This window comes from Myotis brandtii, unplaced genomic scaffold (assembly GCF_000412655.1).
Source record: "Myotis brandtii unplaced genomic scaffold, ASM41265v1 scaffold732, whole genome shotgun sequence".
NCBI lineage: Eukaryota > Metazoa > Chordata > Mammalia > Chiroptera > Vespertilionidae > Myotis > Myotis brandtii.
The window spans coordinates 45,299-64,593 of NW_005370902.1; the positions used below are offsets into that span (position 1 = coordinate 45,299).

At 35.1% G+C, this 19,295-nt stretch overlaps 1 protein-coding gene across 7 annotated transcripts in view; it reads right to left on the reverse strand.

Annotated features, from left to right (window-relative positions):
- Window positions 1-19,295, reverse strand: part of POSTN (periostin, osteoblast specific factor) — a 49,199-nt gene that overhangs the window by 5,674 nt on the left and 24,230 nt on the right. The window contains exons 12-21 of one of the 7 annotated variants that reach the window (XM_005882680.2): window positions 18,876-19,006; window positions 18,371-18,501; window positions 18,173-18,275; window positions 17,999-18,066; window positions 17,251-17,296; window positions 12,477-12,557; window positions 10,281-10,370; window positions 8,513-8,602; window positions 7,200-7,277; window positions 6,741-6,824 (exon numbers count right to left, since the gene is read on the reverse strand). In XM_005882680.2, the coding sequence (XP_005882742.1) occupies window positions 6,741-6,824; window positions 7,200-7,277; window positions 8,513-8,602; window positions 10,281-10,370; window positions 12,477-12,557; window positions 17,251-17,296; window positions 17,999-18,066; window positions 18,173-18,275; window positions 18,371-18,501; window positions 18,876-19,006 (902 nt within the window). Of the gene's footprint in view, window positions 1-3,059; window positions 3,063-6,740; window positions 6,825-7,199; window positions 7,278-8,512; window positions 8,603-10,280; window positions 10,371-12,476; window positions 12,558-17,250; window positions 17,297-17,998; window positions 18,067-18,172; window positions 18,276-18,370; window positions 18,502-18,875; window positions 19,007-19,295 lie in introns of all 7 variants that reach the window. The other 6 variants (XM_014530343.1, XM_014530342.1, XM_014530345.1 and 3 more) reach the window with 6 other exon arrangements.

The following is a 19,295-nucleotide window of genomic DNA, read 5'->3' on the forward strand; positions in this document are numbered from 1 at the left end:
TTTTTTCTTGTTTTTTGAGGTAGGCCTGTAGAGCTATAAACTTCCCTCTCAGGACTGCTTTCATTGTGTCCCATAAATTTTGGATTGTTGTGTTTTCATTGTCATTAGTTTCCAGGATGTTTTTAATTTCTTCTCTGATCTCATTGGTAACCCAATCATTATTTAGTAGCATGCTATTCAGCTTCCAAGTGTTTGAGTATTTTGGGTTGTTTTTATTATAGTTAATTTCTAATATTATTCCATTGTGGTCTGAGAAGATGCTTGGTATAATTTCAATCTTCTTGAATTTGGGGAGACTTTGCTTGTGACCCAATATGTGGTCTATTTTTGAAAATGTCCCATGTGCACTTGAGAAGAATGTATATTCCTTGTCTTTGTTTTGAAATGTTCTGAAGATGTCAATTAAGTCTATTTGATCTAGAGAGTCATTTAGGATTGCTATTACTTTGCTGATTTTTTGTCTAGAGGATTTATTCTGTGATGTCAGTGGTGTGTTTAAGTCCCCTACTATGGTTGTAATGTTGTCAATCTCTCCCTTGATATCTTCCAGGAGTTTTTTTATGTATTTGGGTGCTCCTGCATTGGGTGCGTATATGTTTATCAAGGTTATATCCTCTTGTTGTATTGATCCCTTTAGTATTATGAAGTAGCCTTTCTTATCGCTTGTTATGGCCTTCATTTTGAGGTCTATTTTGTCAGATATAAGTATTGCTACCCCAGCTTTTTTTTTTTCATTTCCATTTGCCTGAAAGATATTTTTCCATCCCTTCACTTTCACCTTCTTCTGAGGTTGGTTTCTTGTAGACAGCATATATATGGGTCATGTGTTTTTATCCATTCAGCCACTTAATGTCTTTTGATTGGACCTTTTAGTTCATTTATGTTTAAAGTTATTATTGAAAGGTACTTGTTTGTAGTCATTTCTATTTTTGTGCCTGTGTTCTTTCTTACCTTTTTATTTCTTCTTTTTACAGCATTCCCTTTAGCATTTCTTGCATTGCTGGCTTGGTAATGATAAACTCCCTTAGCCTTTTTTTTATCTGTGAAACTCTTAATTTCCCCTTCAATTTTGATTGATATTCTTGCTGGATAGAGAATTCTTGGATTCAGACCTTTGATTTGCAACACTTTGTATACCTCCTTCCATTCCCTTCTAGCTTGATGTTTTTCTGTTGAGAAATCATTTGATAATCTGAAGGGGGATCCTTTGTAGGTAACTCTCTGTCTCTCTCTTGCAGCCTTTAAGATTCTCTCTTTTTCGTGAAGATTTGCCATTGTAATTATGACGTGTCTTGGTGTGGGTCTTTTGGGATTCATCTTGCTTGGGACTCTCTGTACTTGTGTAACTTTTTTCTTCCCCATATCTGGGAAGTTTTCTGTCATTATTTCTTCAAATAGATTTTCTAATCCTTGCTGCTCTTCTTGTCCTTCTTTCAGCCCTATTATGCGTATGTTACTTCGTTTCATGTTGTCCCGAAGCTCCCTTAGGCTCTCCTCCTGTTTTTTAATTTTTTTCTCCAGTTGCTGTTCAGATTGAGCTTGTTTCTCTGCCTTATCTTCTAACTCACTAATTCGGTCCTCTGCTTCTTCTAGTCTGCTGTTGAAACTTTCCATGGTGTTTTTGATTGTAGCTATATCACTTTTCATTTCTTCCTGATTCTTGCATAGGTTGTTGATTTTCTCATCCATCCGGTGAATGAATTGTACAACCATTATTCTGAATTCTTTTTCTGTCATGTTGCACGCTTCAACTTCATTAATTTCCTTTCTTGGTGATTCCTCATTGTCTTTCCTCTGGGTGTTGTGTCGTTTCTTCATTCTGCTTATCTCCCGATGGATCAAAGGTCGGGTTGCGTGGGCCTGGGCCGTGTGCAGTGGGAGCCTCCCACCACCTTAGTGTCACTGAAGAGCTCTGACACTAAGATGTGTGGTTGTTGTTGGTTGGTGGGAACCAGGCTCGCTCTGAGTCAGTGTTGCCAGCGCTCAATGTGGCCTCGTATGTGTGTGCGCATGCACCAAGAATTGGAGTCACTGGCTCTTTGTGTGAATGCACTGGGGATCAGGGATAAGAAACAGAGTCAAGTCACTGGTGCTTAGTGCTGCCTCCAGCCTGGATAATTGGGGTCCCGGTCAGCTTGGGGGACTTCAATGAACACTTGCCCAGAATCAAAGTCTGTTGGCACTACCGCCCTGCATGGGCTTTGGGTTTGGTTGCCCGATTGCCTTGCGGGGAACAAATTCCCAGTGTCTGAGCACTCCTAGGCTCAAGTTCCTGCAGAGGTGCTGTGGGGAACAGGTTCCCAGTGTCTGTAAGCTCTCAGGCTCAAATTCCTGCAGTTGCACATGCTGTGCGAGGGGCCGGTCTGTCAGTTACTATGGTGCTGCCTGCGAGCCTGCGGGGAGGACGATGGGTTCTGTTACTCACAGAAATCTGCTGCGGGGATGTCTGGATTCTTGGTGTCTGTGGGTCTGTAGCTGTGGTCGCAGGTCTCTGTCCCCAGTGGCTGCAGGGTCCTAGTTTGCATCTAAGACCAGACTGGGTGGTGCTGAGGCCAGGATCCTAGTCTCAAGCAGCTCTGTTTCTCAAGATGGCGTGGTCTCTGTGCCCGCACTGGCCGCCCAGGAGTGTCTGCACTGGGAGCGAGGCTCTGCTGTCTAAGACTGCCTGGTTTGGCAGCCCCTTGGAAAACCTGCAGAATCTAACTGTCCCTAGCTCATACACATACACACCACACACATCCACACACTCCTCTATCGCTCCTTCAAGCTCTCACACTCTCCCTCCCTACCTTCCCGCCAGTCGCCATCTTCCTAATCCCTAACTTCCTGTTTTCACTTCATTGTTGATCATTTGAGATCAAAGAGGTTCCTACAGTGACTTCATTTTTCAGCTTACCTTCATTTTTTCTTCAAATTTTGACTTCTTGATTTTTATAAATTATCTATATCTGATAATTAAGTTAAACTTTTTCTAATATATATGCATATATAAAGTCTCTAACATATAATAATAAAAGCAAAATGTGCAAATTGCCTGAATGGCCAAACAGCAGAATGACCTTCTGGAGGACTTTCCAGACGAAGCTAAGGCTGCGGGGGCTGAGGCAGCAGCCGTTGGGGTGGCTGCAAGGGCCTACCCTTGCAAGGATTTCATGCATCAGGCCTCTAGTATTCCATAAAAGGTAAGGCATGAACCTGTCACCAACAGTAATTTTGGCTATATAACACCAAGTAAAAAGAAACATTTTAAATTTCTTTTTACAAATTTTAGTTCTATGTGGCAGATTTCCAACATGTCTTTCCTTTCCACAGAATATATGATGTATATGATTTAACACCATATTAGTGCTATAATAAAAATACAGAACTGTGGAAAACTTCCTTAAATTGGATAGTGGGGTAAAGTTTATGTGAGATAGGAAAGTCTGAATTACAGAATATGTTCCAATTGATAAATTTCTTAACTTTAAAAGTATTTGATAACAAAATATGTCTTATAAATATTGTCAAGAAAAAAATGGGATCCAACCTTTAAATAGTGAATAAGACCATTTTTATAATGGACTTGTTAACTTCCAAATAAGTTATTGTACAATTTATAACAAGATCAGAGAAGTATTCACAACATTACTTTTCAAAATTAGCACTGACAGTTGGATTTTTTTTCTATTTATTTGATAGCATCCAATTGATGAACATCCAGTTAGTTAATTTGCTAATTAATTACTATTTTGGTATGACAATATCAAAATAAGTGTTCATCGTGGCAAACAAACATCTTTAGAAAAAAGTGTAAATGAAGTGCACAAAATCAGAGTTCCTCCCAGGGGCACTCTGCTATCTCAAACTGAATGAGAGTTGTAACAGGGCATGTTTAGAGAAGCAAAATGGTACCAACAAAGGCCCTTTCTCTACCACATGTTTTGTGAAACATGCAAAGCATGTCAGTTCAATTATTTGTGAGATTTTTGCATTTGTATGTGACTATTAATTTGGAAATTTAAAATAGGGTGTAAAATATTACTATATTGACCAGGTTAATGTTAATTGACCAAAATACTGATACTAGTTAGCATTACTGGGAGCTCATATGTGCTGAACATTATTCCAAGCACTTTTCATATATTAACTCATTTAGATGTAGGTAACATTACTAGCCCCACTTTTCAGAAGAAGGAACCAAGACAAAATATAAATAAATCAGCTAACTTAAGTTAGAGTTGGAGCCCAGATTGGGAGTCAGATCTACAACCTGATTCCCTATTGTCTAAAAAGGCCATAAATCTTTACAGGTTATATAGTCAGATTTGTCAAAACCTTCCGTGACCTTTTTGGTTCCTTTCTCCATAGTTTGATATTCTTCCTTAATTACTTTAGTACTTTTGGTAAATGCAGTTCTGCCTAAGATAAGAATGAAAAACTTTATGCATTTTGTGAGAACATTTTTTTTAGTTAAGGAATCTAATGTATTTTAGTAAAAAATCATAATATTAGTACCCGAGGGTTCCACTTAGTCATGACTTCAGTGATTGATACCCAATTCATAAAAATGTACCACAATATGAACAATTCAGATAGAAAACTCCAAGCTTAGAGATAAGGACCAGAGTTTGGATATAGATCAATTATCTAGATTCTCAAAGGAAAAAAGCCAGTCTTGCATGACCTATTTTTTTCTTTTAATTTCAGAGAGGAAGGGAGAGGGAGATAGAAACATCCATGATGAAAAAGAATCATTGATCGGCTACCTCCTGCATGCTCCCTACGGGGACTGAGCCCCAAACCCAGGCATGTGCTCTGACCAGAAGTCGAACTGTGATCTCCTGGTTCATAGGTCAGTGCTCAACCAATGAGCCACACTGGCTGGGCATGACCTAATTGTTATTAATACCAGCTTCTTTATAAATCAGTGTCTCTTAAGATCTAGGTAAGAGGACTCTTGTGATTCAGGGATGACCTAATGATTTTACAGGAATGGAAAAATAACTAGCATATCTAATCAATATTCAGATTTGTACTAATAGCTATACTGATTATACTGATAAAAATAAAAACCTTGGAAATGTTTTAATAAAAATTTATGGTGTGGAATAGTGGAAACTGATGCTTTATAGATATGTAGAAAAACCATATAGTGGAAACTAAAGGAATCAACCTCTGCAATGAACAGAAACAGGAGTTAAGGAAGAGTCTATTAACTAAAAATATAATATTATTAACTTGCAGCAGGTTATCTTCTTTTCTTGAGTAAAGCTATTCTTGAGAATATAATTCATTGTTTATAATAGACTTGTTAATGGGACTTTATTAAAGGGAAGAAAACATACTAACATAAAGTTTAAGCTTAAATAATTTAAAGCAATATACACAGGTACAGCTACTAACTGATTCATTCTCTAAAGATGCATTAAAAGAAAAAGGAAATACTGCCATTCTACAATGCTATTTAGTGTGGCAAGGACTAAAAAATAAAAAAAAAGAATTTAATTTAATCTTCAAAATGTCTTTGCCTCTTCACTCAAATGAATATATTTTCTTTGCAGATTATTAAGATTTTGGAGGTGGATGAGTGAATTCTGTATTAGATCTTACAGAAACCTTTGATTTCTTTAGAGCTTTGGCTGTGTCACATATCCTCTGCTGTCTGAAAGGAAATCTTACATATTTCAGATACATATCTTTCTATTGAGGAGAAATTCAATTATTGTTTGAATAAAAAATATTTATTTTTACTATTGCTGAACAGTTTTAACATTATATAAGATATTTTTATCTGTATTAAAATAAGGAATAAAAAAGCAATGATTATACATGGTCCCAAGATAATTTATGTTTTCTTGGGTAGAGTGATACAATTTTTAAAAATTTAAGCAGGAAAAACCATCTGGACCATACTTTGGCTAAGCATTCTCAAATGTTCTCAATTCATGGTATATTTCAAGGAGAATATTTGATATTTCTATAATAGTTTAATTACTTGTTTCTCTAAAACAACCTGTCAACATTTTATCTTTAATGAAATAAACTGGAAATTAATTTATTCAAATAAAATTATCTGCATTATATTTATGACATTGCTATTTCTTCAAATAATTACTGTTCAGAGTTTGCACAAGATTCTGAATTCTTATTTTTCTCTTTTGCCTTTATAAGTAGGTCCTTTTAATGCCACAGACAGAGAACATTCCATACTTTAAAGATTAAGATTAATATTATATGCAAAATAATTTACATTCCCAGGTATAGATTATCACACAGACTGTTAGAAGAAACAGATACACATTCCCAAGAATGTAGTTTTAGGAAAGAAAATTACTAAATGCATTGTTTTTTTTTTCTAGATCTATGAGCTTAAAGATTCCATAAACATGCCTTGTATTATTGTTGTGGGAGCAGTGAATACATTTTTTAAAATATAAAATATATGTCAAGTTGGGTTTGTTCAAATAACTACCAATTTTAAAAGTTTCCCCTTTTCACATACTTAAAATACCCTTATAATTATGTGTATCAAAGCAAAAAGATATTCAGTGCTCCTCAAGCTTTATACCATACTTTTTAAAGACTGCTTAAAATAGTTATAATTTATAGATATTAATTAAACTACCATTGAACAAATTAATCTGTTAAGATAACACATGATGCCATCTTTAAAAAAATTGTGAACGCTCAGTCTTTAAAAAGTTGAAGAATTCAGTCACCACACCTGTTAACGGGTTAGTTGTTTCTTTTTTACTAACCTCCCTGAAGCAGTCTTTTAATTTCTTCATCTTCAAGTAAATGACCATCACCACCTTCAATGAGTTTGGTGACTTTGGTGACCTCTGAGAGGGTACATGTTTATAACAGAAATTGGTTTATGTAGCAAGAAGACAGGAGACCTGATATAAACACATCTGCCCAACAATGAATTCCAGACCAACACTTGGTTCTTTCTCAGATTTTAGTGCTGTTTTTCAATAAACCTGTTTCCTTATAAATCTGTTGAACAATATATAACAAATATGTAACATAACAATCAATGTGACTGTCATTTAAGCTTCATTCTATATGTTTGAATTTTTTTCTCTTATGTTGGTTTAGAACTTAAAACAAAGAAATGATATAAAATTAAAAAAACACATATAAAGCCTCAAAGATTAGTCTTTACAGACAGCTTAGGTAAAGTCATATTCTTATTATTTTTTTAGTATGCTGACCTTCTTGCAACAATTTCTTCAGAGTTTCTTCTGTTTCTCTACCACCAGTAGTAATCCTAGTATATTTTATTTCAGGACCTAAAGGAAAGACAATAAAAAAATAGGACTAATACAGGGGTAGATAAACTTCCTCTGTAAAGGGCCAGATAGTAAACATTTTAAACTTTGTAGGTGATATGGCCTGTGTTGCAACTATTCAACTTAGTAGCTATAGTGTGAAAATATTCATGGACATTATATAAATGAATTAACACTGCATTCCAATAAAACTTTATTACATAAGTAGGCGGCATGGGCCATAGTTGCTAATCACTCATTTAAACAAATACTTATAGAATAGTTGTATTCAGAATTTTAAGCTAATTTATTGGTGGGAGACTGATACAGAGGTTTACTGAAATTATTAATTGTTTTATACATACTTGCATATATTCTGGTATGTATATGTGTAGACCTCAAGATTAATGGAAAACCAAAAGAGGGAATGATTTTGGTTCTAGGATATACTAATACGTTATATAATGTGTATGAAGTACATAATAAAAACAAATTCTTATAGATTTGTCTACAAATTTCCAACTCAGAGAAAAACATAGATTATACATTTAGAATAATATTATATCTGCCAAAAAATAGTTACTTCAATAACCACCATGAAAATGACAGTTTCTCTAATAATTATTTTTAATATATATTTTTATTATTGATAGTATTACAGATGTCTTCCACTTTCCCCCCATTTACCTCTCTCCTCCCAGCCTCTACCCACCCCTCCAGGTCTTCAACCCCCTATTGCCCCTGTCCATGAGCTATTCATGTAAGTATATATAAGTTCTTTGGTTTATCTCTTCTCATGTCCCTAATCCCCACACCAAGGTATGTCAGTCTGTCCCATGCCTCTATGCTTCAGGTCTTATATTGTTGGTCAATTTATTTTGTTCATTAGATTCTACAAATAAGTGAGATTGTATAATATTTGTCTTTCTCAGTTTGGCTTATTTTGCTTAATATAATTCTATCCTGGTCCCTCCATGCAGTCCCAAAAGATAAGAGATCCCTCTTTTGTACTGCTGCATAGTATTCCATTGTGTAAATGTCCCAAACTTTTTTACCCATTAATCTACTAAACGCCACTTGGGCTGTTTCCAAATCTTAGCTATTGTAAATAATGCTTCTGTGAACATAGGGGTGCATATATTCTTTATGATTGTTGTTTTCAGGATATAATAATTCTTATAGAGATATTTTAGGATTAACTGTAGCTTGATTTTTATAATCCAAGGAACAGTTACATCTATGGAATTAAAGATTACCTGTAATGACTCGTTCTTCCCTTGTCTCTTTTTCAGTTATTTCCACAGGCACTCCATCAATGATTTTGGTGTATTTTTTAATAATTGGCTCTGAAATTAGGGGTAGAAAAATGCATTTGATTCATCACCTCATGGTGTCAAAAGCTAGACATTTTAATGAGTAAATGTATTTCTCAAAACAATACCATTTGGAATTTAATTATACAGTCAAAAGTCAGTTCTCCAACATCTCCCATCTCGAACAATTTGGTTCTTGACCAAGTAGTTCACAGAAAAATGTCTTGATTGTGAACAAAACTTCAGTTCTTGACCTAACAAACCTTTAATGCTGATATATCAGCATGACAAAAAGCATCTCTCAGCACCCAGCCAGTGTTGCTCAGTGGCTAAGCATTGACCTATGGACTGGGAGGTCACGGTTTGATTCCCAGTCAGACCATATGCCCAAGATGCAGCTTGATTCCCAGTGTGGGGCGTGCAGGAGGCAGCTGATCAATGATTCTCTCTCATCATTGATGTTTCTATCTTTCTTTCTCTCCCTCTCCCTTCCTCTCTGAAATCAATAAAAATATATTAAAAACAAACAAACAACATCTCTCAAGTTACAAACAAATGAGAGACTGTGAGAGTATGAGTCAGTTTACCACAAAACCTCCTGTTGTTAACATCTCAGGAAATTGTGCTGGGAATATTTTTGTTGTTGTTTTGTTGCTGGCTAGATGGACAATTAGCACAATTTTAAAATATAAAGAGGCCATCAAGTGTTGCTAAAGGTGTGAAAGTGCTCATGAAACAATGATCTCAGGCAATTGAAGAGATAGAAATATTTTTGTTGATTTGTATAAAGAAAAAGCAGTTAGCTGGTGCTAGCATTTCAGAGGCAATGATTTGTGGAAAGGGAAGATGCTGTATACTGACCTGAAAGACACCCCTGGAATGAGTGCTGAAAGTGGTTCCTTTAAGGCTATTAGGGGGTGGTTCGATAAATTTAAGAAAAAAAGTGTTTATTTATAGAATAAATAGTACATTAGACATGTACTCTATATAAGAAAGGATACAACAGGGAATTATTTGGGAGTCTAGAATGAATTAATTCAATTTAATTCTTTCTAATCAGAAAAAAATGATTCTGTTTTTGAACAAATTGTTTCTCGAACAGCCTTCTGGAATGAATTAAGTTTGAGACTCAAGATTCCACTGCAATAATTTTGGGAACACAACTCAAATAAATTCAGATCAACAGATGTCTGAAAACTCATAATTGTGTCCTGAATCTTGGGTAAGGGCAAAGGCCATCTAGTAAACTAACTCTCCATGTCATATTTGTTTCCTGACTGTGGAATGAGTATTTAGTGAGAATCCAGAGAGTTCTACATTATTAGAATGAGAACTCTATGATAATCTTAACAGTGGCTTACTAGTCAGTCTAATACAATGGGATTTTTTCTTCTAAGTCCAATATGTCCTTTTGTTGAAATTATTGTCATCATTATATTTCACAATCATCACTGCATATAGAGAAATAATGACAGTTTTGTTGAACATGGTGGCTTAATGGTTAAATTAATTCCAACTAGATCAATTAAAGGGCATTTATGTTTTATTTGACAGGTTATTAAGAACCCATAACTGAGAAAAGTATTCCCATGATTTACATAAAACAAAAACCAAGAGGAAACATCAGATGTTCAATATATTTAAACCAATTCCTGTGATTAAAATAATCATAGAGATCCCAACTAGGCACTAGGAAACATACATAACGCACCTCCATGGATTATTTCAGTTACTGTTTCACCTTCCTTAATCAGTCTGAATTTAGGTTCACCTTCAATTTTCATCTTTGTTATTGTGGGTCCTGAGACATTGTTTTAGGAAACAAATTATCATGTTAAGTAGTCCTTTAAATTTACCAGGACGATAAATTTATTTCAACATTTGGTGTTACTCAAACATGAAAGTGATTTCAGGGTTTATGAATTCAGTTTTAAACAATTCCCATTTTTTTCAAATTAGAAAGTATTTGGTATTCTATTAAAATTACTTTCATCTGTAAGAGGGCTTAAATTGATTTGTAAATACAAATGACTATATTTTGTGAATCATATAGTATATACAAATTTGAGTTGTTCTAATTATTGCTAGTGTTATTTTACCATACTGAGATTGTCTATTACTACTTCTTTATTAAATTTTAATTACTGACTATCTTACACTTTTTAATCCAATAAGCATAAGATTGAACATTTAAAAATCCCAAATTTATGCCTACTTTTAAGATACTAAATTTCAGGCTTTATGGCTAAAAGAATTTGAGTACTTACCTTCTATATGTGAATGATGCAAAAATTTACTAAGTAATAAACAGTCCTTCAAATGCAAAAGTTAAATGTGTTGTATTTGACTTGCAAAATGATTTTGCTTCAGTAGAAAATATTTTTGAATGTTAGAAAGTTGATTACTACATTAGTTAATCAAGACTATTTCATAGAGGAGAAGAAAAATAAAGTTCAGTACATTTAACTTATTCTGTAACAACCTTCAACAGCTGAGGGTAACTATATTTGCTTATCTTTGAGAGGATTTATTTGCTTTGTCCAGAAATTCTCAATTACCCAGAATTAAATAGTCTAGAACAAAATAAAATGAGGAAAACAAAAGTATAGTTATTTTAAACAATAAATATTTCACACCATGATAATTGATCTATAGGGATACTGAGTATCAAAACATAAGGCCAGATTTTTAAAGTATAGATATTTCAAAAGAAAAGTACATGTAAGGTTTTTAAGCATAGGAAATGAGTTAATAAATCATCTGACTCGACATTTCTTTAAAGGAACTTAAACTGATATTTCAGAAATATCTTTTATAGTGAAGCTCTATGAAGGCAAGGTTTTTCATCAAAAATATTTCTTTTTCATATTTACTTCCAGCATTTAGGAGAGTAACCAGCACAAGAACTGCTCAATAAGTATGTATTGAATTGAATTTCCATTGATTTATTCTTTATTCTGAAATTTGGTTAAGTATTCTTTTTTAAAATAAGAAACATCTTGGAGTCTAATTTATTTAGTGAGAATTCAATAATCATCAGTATATCTTCAAAAGTGCAAACAATGAGAAGGAAATATCAGTATCATTTTAGAGCAGGACAATTATAAATGGCTGCCAAGATAAGCATTTGTCAAGTCACCACATTAAGATGGTTAGACACGGAAATGAAATTTTATTGAGGTCTGACTCTTAGTAATAATTAAAATACATTAGATAAAGGTGGCGCAAAAATATTGAAGCTGGCTAACATAGACAGTAAGTATAAAGAGAAAAGTGAGTGCTTAATGTTCTAGTCTGAAACGTCAGGAGAAATGTTTAACTCATACATATGAGTTCAGGGTTAGAACTAAGGTTTCTAAGATTTGACTCACTGCACCAGCTATTTATTCCTTCTTCTATTTCAAAATATATTATGTATGGTTGTAATTTTAAGTTTTCATCAATGTACAGCTTCTGTACTCTCTTAAGTTGTTGGATGAAAAATGCCTGCACTTTTTGGAAGAGTTTTTTGTAATAGTATAAAAGAGATCCATGTGGGGAGATTGGAAATGAAGCTGCAAAAAAAGAGTATATTCTCTGAAGGAATCGAACTGCAACAAAAATGCTCAGCGTTTATTTGTTTAGTGAATATCTGGGTACTAATGCTAATGCAATAGCCCATTAGGTTCATGTGAAACTACTGTTTTCTCAGTCCAGAACAAGCAAATGTACTGAAAGTATTAGAACTGCACAATACACTCTGTGAAATAATTTGCATTCCCTATTCTTCAATAACACAAGCATGCCATTTGTATAGAAATATTTAGCATGTTAGTTTAAAAAAGAATGTAGATACATTCATAGAAATCAGTCTATTATATGGGCTTTTTTCACAGTAAAAGGAAACATGTATAACATTGATTTTTACCTTCAGTTTTGATAATAGGCTGAAGACTGCCTTCAATCACTTTAATTTTTGGTTCTACAACTTTGGTTATAATTTTAGTAGCTGAAAGTATAGAAAGTGGAACATAAATGATGCTTATATATCAACAACCTGAATAAAACAGTTTTTTTTGTTTGTTTTTGTTTTGTTTGTTTTTGCTAGGTACTGAGGTATCAGATACAGTAATATGTTCATACAGAAGATGCAGGAAATATTCATTGTACATTATCTAGTAGTATCTTCTTATGGCCAGATGTTGTACTCTGAAGTCCAGGCACTTGGATTTGTTCCAGTGAAATATAGACTCACTAAGTGGGAAATTCTATCTAGAAATCTCTAATTTTGAACTGCACCACTAAAGCTATTTACCTTCTTTTATACTTCTTGAAAATATTGACTACATAGCAACAGAAGACAATAAATATATTTAATTTCATGCAATTCATAATATCTCAAATTGCATTGTTGAATTCTTTCTCAATTAGAAAAAAATTAAAATAAAAGGCAAAATATTTTTCATGCATTTTATAACATTAATCTAGAGAGGAAAATAGAAAAATAGCTCAACATACTTAAAAGTAAAAATAAATCTCAGCCAGCCAGATGAGCTCTATGCAACAAACATTATATGATCACTAGAGGCCCAGTGCACAAAATTTGTGCACGGGAGGCAGGGGTCCCCTCAGCCCAGCCTGCACCTTCTCCAATCTGGGACCCCTCGGGAGATGTCCAACTGCTGGTTTAGTCTCACAATCAAGGACCGCTAGCTCCTAACTGCTCACCTGCCTGCCTGCCTGATCGCCCCTAACTGCACCCCTGCTGGCCTGGTTGCCCCCAACTACTCCCCCCACCACCCTGGCCTGGTCGCCTCCAACTGCTCCCCCTGCCAGCCTTGTTGCCCCACACAGCCTGCTGTTTGGTCATTACTGTTACTGTGACAGTGTCCTGGACAATTTGCATATTCCTCTATTATTAGTATAGATTATTTAAGTTACAAGCTACAATATCATTAATTTTTATCATCATCATCTTTTTAAAAATTTAAAGGTATGTATTTTGAATGCATGTCATCCACCCAACTAAGATAATAATGTGTAAAATTTATTTAAGATAGTAGCCAACTTTTTGGTTGGTTTTTGTTTGTATAGATTAACTAAAAATGAGCCTCTGGAGCCTCATAAGCAGTTACTGGCTTTTTGTAACTTCTAATTAGAGTCCTTAAAAGATGGCTCCATTAGATAACATGCTGCACTAAAGCTACTTGTGCATTCATAACAGATATATTGACATTTTAAAGGTGAGGTGTTAGCATAGTTTGGGTTTCTGTAACATTCTCACCTCAGTTTTATGAGATGTTTATTTGTATCCACTTTTGAACTAAGATGGCTTCTAGGCCTTAATTGTGACCATGTTTCAGTCATACCAAAATTTTATGTCTTGAGATCTCAAATTATAAAGCTCTAAGGCATAATAAATCTGTGTCCAATTATTGGTTTCACAGCTAGTCCTACCATAGAGAAACCTTACCATGAAGATCAAATACAGAGGTCATATCCACTGCTACTTTCAAAATGAGTTAATTACTTTTATCTCAAATTTTTACTTCATACTAAGGAACTTGAAGTTTAGGGCGTTTAGTTGATTGTTAGTTTTGTTTCAATCACACTTTCCTGAAGGCAAATAGTTCTGACAGGTCACCAGCCAAAGATTAAATACTGATTTTATTACTCTTTACCTCAATATATTTGACAAAATTGCTAAACAGCAGTCCCCCCAAAAATTAGGATGTATGGTATTTTAGGGACCAGAATAATATGAGCAAGCATATTAAATAAATTTTATAGACCAGTCAATAAATAAACATAAAAAAACAAATTTTTGGTTTAATTAGTCTCTACCTCTATTTGATGTATGCTTCTAAATAACAGCCTACCCATCTAATGTTAAGGAGGAGTTAAAGAAACATTTGACATCAGAATGTAAATATCAAAGCTATTTCAAGACATTGAGTAGGAAGATGAGATTTACTAGACTTGAATAATTTCATAAAGTGTAACATTCTCTGTGAGTGAGGATCTAATTTCAGTAAAGGAAAATATAGAAATTATAGATGGTGGCTCATTGTAAGCAAAATATTACATTGACATATATGGAAAGTGGTGAATTTATTATGGATTAAATAGGAAAAGTAAAAAAAAAGTAATGCACGTATATATCTTTAGTAGAGAAAGATGACATAACATTTCTGATGAATAGAGCCCATAAAGATTCTTTAGTTTTTTATGAAATATTAGAGGCCCGGTGCACGAAATTCATGCATGAAGGGGGTTCCCCTCAGCCCAGCCTGCACCCTCTCCAATCTGGGACCCCTCGGGGGATGTCTGACTGCTGGTTTAGGCCTGATCCTGGGGATTGGGCTTAAACCGGCAGTCGGACATCCCTCTCACAATACTGGACCACTGGCTCCTAATTGCTCACCTGCCTGCCTGCCAGGTTGCCCCCAACTGCCCCCCCTGCTGGCCTGTCACCCACAACTGTCTCCCTTTGCTGGCCTGGTTGCCCCTAACTGCTTTGCCCCCTGCCGGCCTGGTCGCCTCTTATTGCACCCCCCTGCTGGCCTGGTCATAGGCAGCCATCTTGTGAAGGCATGAGGGTTAATTTGCATATTACCTCTTTATTATATAGGATATCTTTAAAACATTGTAACTTCCATAATGAAATATATACCAGGTTTAATCAAAAGTATTCCAACTAAATCTTTAAAACAATTCTGAGCTGGCTTGATATTGGATTTGCATATATTATCTACTAGAGGCCCGGTGCACAAAATTCATGCATGGGGGGTGTGTCCCTCAGCCCAGCCTGCACCCTCTCCAATCTGGGACCCCTCGAGGGATGTCTGACTGCCCGTTTAGGCCTGATCCCACTGGGCAGTCAGACATCCCTCTCACAATCCAGGACTGCTGGCTCCCAACCACTCGCCTGCCTGCCTGCCTGATTGCCCCTAACCACTCCCCTGCCAGCCTGATTGATGCCTAACTGCTCCCCTGCCAGCCCAATTGCCCCTAACTGTCCTCCCCTGCAGGCCTTGTCTCTCCTAACTGCCCTCCCCTGCTGACCCAGTCACCCTTAACTGCCCTCCCTTGCCAGCCTGGTCACCCCTAACTGCCCTCCCTCCCCTGCAGGCCTGGTCCCCCCCAACTGCCCTCCCCTGCAGGCCTAATCATCCACAACTGCCCTCCCCTGCCGGCCATCTTGTGGTGGCCATCTTGTGTCCACATGGGGGGGTGGCCATCTTTGACCACATGGGGGCAGCCATCTTGTGTGTTGGAGTGATGGTCAATTTGCATATTACTCTTTTATTAGATAGGATAATAATTAAAGCATAATATGCTAATTTAGACCAGACATCCTTCCAGACGTTCTTCCAGACAGCCTTCCAGATGAAGCCGGGGCTGCAAGGGAAGCCTGGATCCCGGATGCCAGAGGGAAGCCAGTGCTGGCAGCCAGGGGAAGGAAAGCCTACTCTTGCATGAATTTTGTGCATTGGGCCTCTAGTTATGACATAATTGAAATCAGTAAGAGCAGCAGACATTTTGTTTTGCTCCTTATATTGTCTTTACTTCTTTTCCATACCAAGTGTAAATCTTAAAGAAAATTTTCTTAAATAGCAGATTCTAATGGTATAAAATAGAATAATTTTCTAGTCAGAATAAATGTGGAAATTGAAATAATTCTTTAGCAACTATTATATATTGAGTGTTTAATTGAAGAGTCAAAACAAAATTAAAAGAATTTCTGCTTTGAAAGTTACAAGAAAAAAAGAAAAAATACAAAGGAAGAAAAGTCACATTGAAAAAGAAATACCACAAATTATGTTTATGAGAATGACATATCCTTTACCAATGTTAAATAGTAGGGGTTTAATTTTGATAATCTGATAGAATCAGGGATAAAAGAACCTTGGGATCTAGAAACTTTATGTTTATCACCTGGCAAAAATTTTATTTCTTTGTACAGTTTTGGATAGAGAGAGTTTTTGACCACCAAGTCATAAACATTAAGATTCTTTGTCACATTGTGTTCCACCCTGCATTTAGCCAACTGAGGACTTGAGAGTATAGTAAGTGACAAATCCTTTGGCAATGCTATTTCTGTGTCCACACATCTGCATTTTCAGATAGCTCTCAAGTGCTTTTTACCTAGCTCTTCCTTTTAAGGTTTATATGTCTTTTTTTCTGCTTCTCTGCCATACTAGCTATTATATTTTACTGCTGTCCTATATAATAAAAGCCCAGTGACCAAACAGTGGAACAACCAGAATGACTGGTTGACCAGTTACTATGACAAGCACTGACCACCAGGGGGCAGACACTCAATGCAGGAGCTGCCCCCTGGTAGTCAGTGTGCTCCCACAGTGGGAGCACTGCTCGGGTGACTGGGATGAGCGGTGCTCTCACAGCATGCCAATCCCCGCAGACCACGCCCCCCACCAGTGCACAAATCCTGTGCCCCGGGCCTCTAGTTCTTACATATTTTTGGATGAGTGGGGAAGTGGTTTCTTGGATTTGGAGGGTATGGCTAAGGATGAGAGTTCTCATTCTAAGCTCAAGCCTTATTTAAAGTGGGATCCAATTTGCCATTGTTTGAAATTCTAAATACCAGATTATCAGTAGTCTCTGTTTGTAAATATAAAAAACATTATTAATATTTTTATTTTTCTACTTATATGTGACTAATACCCATATGTACTTACTATAGACAGTCATGGGGATTTCTTTGAAGGTGCTACCACGAACAAACTGAAAATAAATGTTTATACATGAAGTGTAGTAACATGACATGTATACTTAGTAACATAAAACTAAGGCTAGTAGTATTAAAAAATATGGAACCACTGTATTTCTTACTAAGGTAAATAAAATAAAGCTATCATTACACTTAACAGAAATGAAGTCTTCATATGAGTCAAATTCCAGTTTCCTGCTATGAGGCTGATAGCTTAACATTTATAGATTTGTAATTCAGTCTTGAAAATTATAGAATACTTAATCCAAAGTCATGTGTTTTCTGACACATTGACTCTATAGTAATAAAGAAGCAAAATATTCTTTGCCTTTAACTATTATGATTAATGACAACTTTTTTAAGTATATGCTTTTTCTTATATTCAGTAGCAAAGACTTTGAGGATAAAAAAAATTATAGTTGTTTTTTTCCATGTCTCATCTTCCCAACTGGATGGTAAAATTTTTGCATAAAGAGCCATATCTGATTCAACTTAATATTTCACATAACACTTAATACACTGCTTGGCCTCATGTAAATTTTAATGGATTGTTGTTGAATAAAGCCATAAAGAATTTATGTCATTTCTTTACAGATGGGCCGGTGATGCATAATCAACAGAGCAATCCAAGCCTAGTGTCCATCTACTCATTAATGTATACATTTATAGTTTCTTATGTTCAACACATTATAAATAAATCCAATAATATTCTGTACCTTAATTTGGATATATTTGATCAGTTTATTAAGTATTTCCAGCAGCTGATCACTTCCAATAGGCGTGTCTATGAAGAGGAATATTAAATAAATGTTGGCAAGAATGTATGAAATAAAAATCTAGGTTTTTAATAAAAAAGATTTAGCATATTAATGAATTCAATAATTACCAACCTGCTGGATAGAGAAGTTTATCTACAACATGAATGACACCATTTGTTGTCATGATGTCAGATTCTTTTGATTTCAATTCATTTACCAGAAGTGTGTCATTTACCTATCAAAACAAGGAATAATGTCGATGAGAAATTTAATGAAAAATGAACATTACAATTTATGAACACTATCATAAATTCATTCCATAAAACTTACTCCTTTCAGATAGATTTTGCTTCCTTGTATGGTCTTTAGAATGTTAGTAACACCAGGTTCAAACCCCTTTCCAATGAAAACTCCTGGTGTCAGGTGATAAAGGATAATGTTTTGAAGAGCATTTTTGTTGCCTAGAAGGAAAATATATATATTTATTTAATAACATGTCATCTTGTTTTGGCATTTTGATGCTAGGAATACTAAAGAGAAAAATATTTGTCTTTATATTCCCACACTGTATTTTCTTATCTAATTGTTCTCTCAAGTTGCTATTGATAAATAACATAAATGAACACGTAGCCCAAACACATGACAGTAAGCAGTTAACTAAAAATATTAATGAGTGACTCTTCACATATCTTAAATGAAAATAATGAAAACTATGACTCTACAAAAATTTTTAAAAAGGAAACATTTTTGAGGCTGATGTCTGGGCAGAAACCCTTGAGGAAGAAATTAGATCCTGATATCAAAGGGGAAATATTCCATATTCACTTTTACTTACGAATCAGAATTTCCTTTTCTTCATTAGTCATTCCCTTAAAGGCATCATTGGTTGGAACAAATAAAGTCCAATCCCCAGGTTGTGTTAGGAGCTCTTTCAAGTCAGCAGCTTCTAGAAAGCTAAGGAAGATGCTAAACAGAAAAGACATATGTTTATTTTGTTAGATTTAGATATGGTATGCTCACCTACAATGCATGGAATAGAATATAATCCATGTATTCAGAAAGCATGAGAAAGTTGTTCATACATTTTCATAGGTTTCATATGCAATTTACCTGTTAAGAAAGTTTTTTCATGGGGAAATTATTTAAAGGTACATGTGATTTTTAAAAAATATATTTTATTGATTTTTTTACAGAGAGGAAAGGAGAGGGATAGAGAGTTAGAAACATCGATGAGAGAGAAGCATCGATAAGCTGC